General features: G+C 34.8%; 1 protein-coding gene across 2 annotated transcripts; it reads right to left on the bottom strand.

Moving 5' to 3' along the window:
• Window positions 1–1,374: 1,374 nt before the first annotated feature.
• LOC143546459 (zinc finger transcription factor YY1-like) lies at window positions 1,375–6,032 on the bottom strand. 2 transcript variants are annotated; one of them, XM_077038127.1, is made up of 6 exons: window positions 5,791–6,032; window positions 4,192–4,250; window positions 3,180–3,385; window positions 2,988–3,077; window positions 2,686–2,829; window positions 1,375–1,943 (listed from the first exon to the last, which is right to left on the bottom strand). In XM_077038127.1, the coding sequence occupies exons 1-6, from the start codon at window positions 5,874–5,876 to the stop codon at window positions 1,377–1,379; spliced, it is 1,152 nt and encodes a 383-aa protein (XP_076894242.1). In that variant the 5' UTR covers window positions 5,877–6,032; the 3' UTR covers window positions 1,375–1,376. The 2 variants fall into 2 exon arrangements, with proteins under 2 accessions (XP_076894242.1, XP_076894243.1); XM_077038128.1 differs by having other exon boundaries at window positions 1,375–1,940.
• Window positions 6,033–9,695: the final 3,663 nt, after the last annotated feature.

Genomic DNA, 9,695 nt, shown 5'->3' with positions numbered 1-9,695 from the left:
GCTCGTTACGGTATAGACACCGTTGGTAAAGCCTGAACGTTAAACCCTGAAAACTAAATTCGTCAAATTAGCATATAAAAAAATTAAATTATTCGAAGTTTATTTAGTCGATAAACCCGCGTGGTGGTAAAAGCCAAGTGTTGTCGGTCCCGGACATTGAGACGGTAACTCGACACGAGTTCGGACATCGTTTTTGGTTACTTTCGTTATAGCTCTGGATGTTAAAAACGGAAAAAAATATAAAAAATTTGAGGTGGACCAATGGGGTGGTGTCGGTTGGTAAAACCGGGCTTTGATAAAACTCGAGTGTCGTCGGTCGAAGACGTTGAGGCTGTGAGTCTACGTGTATTCGGTCGTTTCCGCTATGTTCGTTACGATACCGAAATTAAAAAAAGACAAAAAAGAAAACAAAACATAATGTCAAGAACCAATTTGGTGTTGCCAAAGTGCCAAGTGGCCCAATCGGCACCAAACTTGTTAAATGTTATATACGATAATAATATGTAGGAACGCTAGTCACCGAACTAATTTTAAGTAGATAACCACGAGAACAATAAAAAGTTGTACATAGTGATGAATTGATGATGGGGCGTAGGAGAGAAAAAGGGGGCGGTTTGGTGAATAATTGAATACAGAAATTGCTACTATATCACATTTAAATCACTACTCACTAGATACAAGTCTTTATGCAATTCTCGCAATCTCTACTTAAAACTGGTTCCATATTGAGCGTCCCGTTTTATACGTTGAAGGAGGAGCATGTTACAACAAAACGAACCTTAAGTAGATAACCATGATAACCCCGTAATAAGTTTGTCAAGATAGACCGTTTTAACAAAGTAACAATTTGGTTTGATTGTAATGGATTTTGACCAAGGTGGACCTATCATATTTAGCAGTGGGCAAATAAACCGTTTAACTGGACCGATTTGAAACCAAATATGTAGAAACCGGTTTAAAACATAAGTTCGGAACCAGTTTGCAAATTTCTCCACCAAAACCGGTTAACCGAACCGAAACTAGCCAAAACCGGGAAAAAACTGGTCAAAACCAGAACCAAAACCGAGTATAAATCGATTTTGACTTTTGTTGACCAAACCGAACTGGTTTTGAGTTTTAAACCGGTTTACGCACCTCTACTCATATTGACCGATAGTTTAATTTGTGTTAAGACTCAAATGAGAAATAGTTAAATATGCTATAAAAACTAGAGGTTCAGATCAATGTAATACTATCCGCAATCGATCAGATAAGCTAGTTGTCTTTAACTAGACAACTTATTAAGAGTACTAAACAAACTTAAAATCAACATTCCGCAAACATAATCGGTTCACTCTATATTCTAAATATAAAAACTCAACAAACCGACGGTGATCCTAATCCTCATACTCGGTATCTTCATCGTCGTCATCTTCATCATTATTAATATTTCTATACCCCCATCGATCTTCACCACCGTTATCGCGCTCTTCTTCAGTTTCTTCACTGTCTTCTTCCTCGTACAACTCTTTACCCGCTGCCCACGGTTGCTTGTTAACTACACTTGGTAAACCATGATTAACAAGCGGGCCCTTTTGTTTCATAACTTTAGCTGGTGGTAGTTTTATATCCGGTTTGGGTCGGGTTTGTTTGTGTGATTTAAGGTTGGCTCGTTTTGCCACCTGCCCGTCATGATCACTGCCCGCGTCCATTTCGTATACGAGGGCGTTTTTGGTATTTTCTTCTGGGAAGTGGCCCGGATGTTCTCTTTTTAAATGAAGATTTAGTTTGTATTCATGAATGTACGCTTTCACACACCCTTCGTATGGACATGCGTATGGGCGATCGGGTGATGGTGCGTAAGATGTGGTCACGGCTTTTGTTGACTTTTGAGGCCGTTTTTCTACGGGTTGAATGTGGATATACTTGACGGGTGCTTCGACCATCATGTTATTGTTGTTCTGCTGAAATATTTACAAATATTAAGATCATGGGTGTATACCATATTACCATATCATGAAACATATGAATAAAGTTTGACTAGAGGTGATAAAGGTTCGTAATGGGTCGAAATGGGTCGGGCCAGCTTGTAACACTGTTTTATTTACAGTTAGTGTGCCATCTGTGGTTACAAAAGTTATATTATGCAAATAATAATCTAAAATTTTCAAAGAAAATGATCTATAGAAGGTTTTACATGTTAAATATACACCATGGGTAACATTTGACCCGTTTTACCCATTTGCTTGTTTCTTTTAGCTACTTTTTAATTTAATTCATTTGAGAAAAAAAAAACATAACCCTAATCAACTCATATATAAGTACTTTCTACTTATTTTTACTTTTAAGTCAAACAGACCGATTCTCTGTTTAAAAACTAATACAAATTGCCGGAAGCTTTCATAAAAGAACACCTAATATGAAAGTCAAGCTTGTATTTCAAAACAGATAAAGTGAGTGAACCTGTTTTATCTTAGAAAGCATTTATACAGTTTGACTATCAAGGTCAAACTGACCAAGGTTTTATTCCAAAGTTGACATAATTAAAAGAGTTTCAAGAAATTTCAATACCTACATTACAACTAATAAATTTCAACAGACATAAAACAAAGAGAGTGGTGTCACTTTGTCACATATCGCTCTTTAATGCAATTTTGAAAAGTCAAACGTTGACCTAAAGTCAAAATGTAATCCTGAAAAACTGACCTTTTCATGGTGAGAAACAATGTGATTCTTTAGCTTGTATTCATGAGCAAATCTCTTTCCACATCCAGGATAGTGACAGATATGATAATTTTCTTGAGAATGAGTTTTCATGTGTGACCGTAAATTGAAATCCAACGAGAATGCCTGCATTATTGTCATACAGGAATCATAGATTATAAGATTAGTTAATTTAAGCATTCTGCATTCCTAATATTAGATATAATAATATAAACTTAAAGATATAGTAACATAGCATGCTGCTAGAGACTAGAGAGTATGGAGTGAAAGTTATCAGTTATCACCTTACCACAACCTTCATGAGGACAAACAAAATCTCTCGCGCCCGTATGAATAAGAAAATGCCTCTTTAACTTTGAGCTATCCAGAAATTTCTACAAGATAAGCAAATGAATTTTGATAGTATCAATTATCTATAATCTAATAACAATACAATTAAATTTAAATGTTTTCACTTTATTAGATAAAAGTGTTACCTTTCCACAATTTTCATAATGGCACACATACTGTCTATCTCCATGAATGTGAGAATGCTTTCTTAACGCCCCAGCATCAATAAACGTTTTTCCACATCCTTCATAGCTACAAAGGAAAAGAACTTCGGTTGTTGGTTCAGGTTCGGGTTCGGCCAATACCGGGCTGACCTCTTTTGCCTTTTCTCTTATGGCTTTCAATTGAGCCTCTGTGGTTGTAAAAGACGAAAACATTAATCTTAAACACAATAAATCATACGATAAGAGCATAGAAGTGCTAAATTGGAGTGAATAATCCGTTAGGATTGCTTATTTAAACAGCTGATGGTTAAGAAGATAATTAGCTTCATGATAACAACTTATTTTACAAAGGGTAAATTTGCAGTTTTGAATCAGCAAAAAATAATTGAAATAGGCAATCTAAAACTGGTTAATGAAAACAGCTAATGTTACCCTAATATAAGCGTATAAGCATTAAAATGTTTGAATGTTTGGATATCTCATTATTTAAGAAATTAATAGATAAATGACCAAAAATGGAGTCTTTTTTTGTGAAAAAAGTGGCACATTCTATAAAATATATAAATTCTCAGCTTAGGTCATTTTTTTATATAAAGCAAATTACACGCACCTAAAATAACCAAAAACAAAATATGTTTATCCAAACATTAAAAACTAATCACCGTGACATACAAACCACATTAATCAAATTATCATGTCCAAAATGCAAATTCCAAACACGAAAACACCCCCTAAAACTTGTTTGTTATCTTGGTCACCAATGTCATGTGAAGTGTGAACACTATAGTTGAACAATGAAAATAGATGGCGAGTGCCCGATCGAATTGATCGGGTCATGTAGGAACAAGGTTCAAGTCTACCGGTCTGTTAGGATGCCTCAGCTGCATACATCACTGTCAGTTTGGTACCATTGAGCTTAAAGTGAACATAGTTGTGACTGTAACTCCGTTGAGAGTTGAGACACATATGTGAACAAACATTTAATAATACTAACCTGTGACCCATTTCAAAACTAAGCACTTGCCGCCTGTTGTCACTACATCCTGTGGCACCCTGCACAAACATTGATCAGGTTAGCAACCGGGCTTTACAAAACTCATGAGAATGTACATTAAAATGCACACAAGCAGCTACAAATAGTAGTATAAAACCCTAAAACCAAGCAGTTTCCACACTCCATTCTATAAATTATATTCAATATGCAGATATTTAGAGCTCAGATACTGAAGTGAAGGAGGGAAATCGTTAAGGAAACGTGCTTGTTATCAGGGCTGTCCAAACCGCTCGATGCTCGCCCAAAAAGTGCTCGTTCGATTTCGGCTCGGTTTGTAAATGAGACATCGGCTCGGTTCGGTGTGTAAGCGAGCCAAGCACAAGAAAAGGGGCACTCGGTTTAATTCGGCTGGCTCGAACTAATTTATATATATACACACATTGGCACATAAAATTTTTTAAACCCTTTCAAAATTTCTTTCATAGACTCATTCATTCGTTTCAAGTTGTCAGGCTACTAGAACTCTAGAAGTTTGTTTCCATGTAAGTTATACCTTCAAACTTCTTTCTTATAAAAAGTAGACTGAAAAATGTTTCCGTGCGTTGCAGCGGGAATCTTGATACACATTAGTCTACGTGTTGCAATGAGAACGTTGATAAAACACAAAGTTAATAAAGATTGTCCACACGTTACAGTGGCTCGATTTTAATAAATTTATATTGAAACGTATGTAGAGATAAGGTTGTCTTTGTAAAAACTAAGTTGTCGTGGAGAAGCTAATACAAACTTCTCTAAAAGCTACTAATTTGTTTTCAGGTACATTATATTTAACTTCAAACTTGTTTCTTAAAGAAACACTCAAAGTTAAATAAAAAAATAAGTAATGCTCGGAAACTCGCTCAACGCTCACTTAATCAAAAAATGCGAAGAAAATGCTCGTTTCGATTTTGGCTCGGTTTGTAAACAATCCAAACACAAGTAAGCCCTCGGTTCGGCCCGTGAACAGCCCTACTTGTAATCAATTAAAAATAACATTGACCTTTTATCAACACTTGGTGTGCATATCAAAATCTAGATACAGTCATACAGACCAACCCTCACATACAAACATAATTACATATGCAACTAATGTTCGAAAACAAATGAATTTAGTTAGTATTCGCCATTCTTTAAACCACTTAACCTTATAGGATTTAGGTTTCATAGTTTCATAGTTTCGTTTGCCCGTTTCAAGTTCTCACGCTACTAGAAGTTTGTTTTCAACTTTTCATGTATATTATAGAAATTCGACTACAAGTTTGTCTAAAAGCTACTAATTTGTTTTCCGGTACATACATTATCTCTAACTAATTCCTTCATCGCTCGATCAAAAAACGCTAAAAAAAATACTACTTTCGATTTTGGTTCAGTTTGTAAACGAACCGATAAACAAGCCCTAGCTGGGTTATCGATAAAAACTAACCTTGGCATTTTATCAAACACTTGGTGTGCATACCAAAAACCCTAAATACAAACCAACCCACACATACAAACATAATTACATACATAATTACACATGTAATTAAAGCTCTAAACCATATGAATTTAGCTATTACTCACCATTCTTTGAACCACTTGACCGTAAGAGACTTAGGGTTGGTGAATTTGGGTCGTTCGAAGAGATTAGGAGATGAATGATGCTCCATAATAGGCTAATTACACTCGGTGGATTTGATTCTGGTAATTGATATGAATCGAATAGGTTAATTGTGTACGGAATTAGAAATTAGGGTTTCGATAGATTGAATGTGTTGAGGAGAATTGGGGATTTTGTAATTGTCGGTGATTGGTGAGAGTGAAGATGACGGGAGATTGAAGAGGAGCATGAAGACATTAATGGTAATTCTTTTTTTATTATTATTATTAGTTGACTCCGGCCCGGTTTTATACCAGTATCGAAAGTATCTATTCTAGATATTATCAAAAATGAGTATCGGTATCGGTATTGAAAATGTTTGGTGCGGTACTCTACTGGTATGGTACGGTATATGAAGGCAGACGATCGTTAAAATACCGATACTAGAATTGTACCAAACCCAAAACCTTAAAAGATGGGTACCGAAAATGAACGGTATCATTTGGGCGTCCCTAGTTTATTCGGATCCATGTTTGGATTTGGTATGGAGTAGTGGGATAGATGAGTTGATGGAATGAATCATTATTATTTAATTTTTTGGTTTAGGTTAACATATAGGCAATGTTGTTAAAATCGGTCTAGGTGGCGAGTACGGGTACTTGAGCGAGTTATATACGGGTACTCCTTGGCTATGCCGAGTACTCGTATCTCCCCAGTCATCTGACCTGAAAGTGTCTAGCTACTTCAGCAACCATGCCTATGGTAATGAAACTAATCTTTAGTTTGTGGTGGTGGCGGCGATGATGATGGTGTCGAGAAAGTAAGAGAAAGAGAAATCGAATGAAAAGGAAAAATAGGGCTGCGGATGAATAATTTCAATGTATTTCTTTTGTGTAATTGGTGATTTAATTTCACTGACTAACTAAGCCGTCGTTTTTCACTCTCTCTCACTATTGTCAATTTAATTGTGTTTGTCATTCTTGCACACCGAACACTATTTATCATTTTAATGTGTAGATGGTACCATAACCTTGGATTGAGTCTAGTAAGCTTAGGTTTTTATCGACTGACTCATTAAGATCTAAGACCGGCTATAAGCCTATAACAACTAAATGTCAGAAGCAAGACTTAATGGTAGTTGTCTATCTATGCATGCTAGTGTCTATATTGACTATGCATACCAACTTGATCGACAGAATGTTAAGCAGGGATCCAACCTCATATACTTTCTAACAGGTTATTTTCACAATGTTACAAGTCTAATTAACGATAGCTCTCTTCACGTTGATGCTCAAGTCATGACATCAAATATGTGGGGCTTTTAGTGACGTGAAACAAAAATTTGATTACTTTCTACATATTTAGTTACAAATTTATACATTATACTATTTTATATAATAAAAACATATGCATATAAAAAGTACACTTGAAGGTTACTTCATCAAGTATATATTTATATAATTACAAATTTGGAAGGAGTTGGCATTGAAGGTTTGCACATTGAGCTTCTTAGTTTGTATTTAATTTTATCTAATTTTCTTCTTCTTCTTTTTTTTTTGTTTTATATTTTTGGCACCAACAATTTCCATAGTTTATAAATATGTCATAAATTTGTTTTTGGTTTTAACCCTTAACATCTTTCCACTTTCAACTTTGGTCTCCTATACCTGTGATTTTTTACAATTTTTTTGTTTAACATTTCGGTCTAAATTTAACGAGTTAACACGCTGCAACGCGTGTGTGTGGTTCATCGTTTTTATGCCCATTTTTCCCGTTTAACGGCTCTGTCGCAACACGTAAATGTTAAGTTGACTTGGTTATTTTTTTTCTATATATTACGCTTCGGTCTAATTTTCGCGTGTTAACACGACGCAACAAACGCGTGCGCTTCAACATTTTTTGCGTCTACTTTTTGTTCGGTTTTCATAATGATTAATGAAAGTTACTTGATGCTGGTGAGGGGAAGGTGACCGAAGGCAGTGATGGTGGTAACTTAATGCTTTCGAGTTGAACGGATGTGTAAATACATAGTTTTACACCCCGCGTTGCCACTAGTTATGTTTAAAAATAGAAAAAAAATTCTGTGGACTTATTTTAAAAATTTTCAAAGAGAAAACACTATATATACAATACACATTCTAAAACTATGTAAGATAATTTTTATTAAATTATATTTGATCAATCGTCTAATTTTCGATACTATTGTTGAGTGCTAACTAACTAGAGGTGTGAATCGAATCTGGTTACAAACATGTATAGAAGAAACGATTACAAAAATACATGCGAATTTATTTTAAATCTTTTTAAAGAAAAACACTATCTACGGTAAAGTTGTGTCATAATTTTTCTTAAATCTTATTCTTTTAATCGTCAAATTTTTGATACCATTGTTTTGTGCTAGCTAACTAGAGGCGTTAATCGAATCTGGTTACAAACATGTATATGAGAAATTGGTTACTAAAATACATGTGAACTTATTTTAAATTTTTTTAAAGAGAAACACAATCTACGTGCAATAACTTTTCTTGAATCTTATTTTTATAATCGTCAAATTTCGATACCATTGTCGAGTGCTGACTAACTAGAGGTGTAAGTCGAATCTGGTTAACTGAATTGTAACCGAAACAGGCTAACAAACCCATGGGCTAAGATTAGTGGCCCCGTCCCTGTATTTTTGCTCAGCAGTGTAAATTTACCCTTTTTCTTTCGAAAAGTCAAACACCCCCCCCCCCCCACACCCACACACCCACCCACCACACACACACACTCATTCAAGCTTCGCCAGTTAACAAACCAGTATAGGAGAAACCGATTACAAAACTGTTAACCTGTATTTGCACCTATAGTGTTTAACATCTTCACAACTAATTAACTGGGCTTTGAACAGTCCAATCCGCTTCAAAATATGCCTTCATTGGGCCAAAACAGATTCATTCAAACGTTTTTAGCTATAAATAAGCACAAATCATATCGGTCATCAACAAGTTGTTACGTACGGGCAGCTGATTAACACTTCATCACCATCTCCACGGTACGTCTCTCATTATCGTTTATTATTATTATTATTATTATTATTATTATTATTATTATTATTATTATTATTATTACTCTATCGATTTCAACAATCAAATCGTAGTCTGATTATTATTATTACATGAAACGATTATTTCATCCGCATTCATTATAATTAGTATGTAATGTGTGATCCGTACGTACGATCATTTGAATTTTTGAATAAATAAATTTTGGTTGCATGATATATTGTTACGTGTTGCAAATTAACCCTAGCTACGTACCTAAATAAATAAGATATGATATGAGAATGTAACGGTAACATAACGTAATCGTAATTTATATAGTTGTAAACATAATTAGTTTTCTTATTTTCACACACGTAAAAAGTAAAAAGTACGTATGTGATTACTTTCACAATGTTGTTAGTTAGTCGTAAGCAGAGGCCGAGCTTGACTAGGCTTGAGCTCAGCTCATTTTCACTTACTAGAGCTCTTTTAAAGCTCGAGTTTGGCTCTGGCTCGGCTACTTGCTATTTGTTAATTAATTTATCTATGTTTTATACATTTCGAGAAATACCTTTAATAAGCTTGTGTAGTACCTTAAATGAGCCAAAAGAGGTAAAACTTAATCGTAATTTGTATATATAGTCGCGTGTAATCGTAATTTGTAGGAGTGGAAACGAGCTGAGTCTGAGCTTGACTAGGCTCGAGCTCTTTCTCTAAAGCTCGAACTTGGCTTGCGATTAGTTTTTTCAAGCTAAGACTCAGCTCATTATTTATTATTATTTAATTAGTTAATTTAACAACATTTTTTATTAGTTTTATTTATTTTGAGAAAATATGTTAATTGGCTCAAGCTCGTGTAGTTTTTAGAC

This window comes from Bidens hawaiensis, unplaced genomic scaffold (assembly GCF_021521415.1).
Source record: "Bidens hawaiensis isolate Kalapana, Puna unplaced genomic scaffold, B.hawaiensis_p1.1 tig00014352_1, whole genome shotgun sequence".
NCBI lineage: Eukaryota > Viridiplantae > Streptophyta > Magnoliopsida > Asterales > Asteraceae > Bidens > Bidens hawaiensis.
The sequence above is the reverse complement of the archived record's forward strand: the minus strand, read 5'-3'. Positions and strand labels throughout refer to the sequence as shown.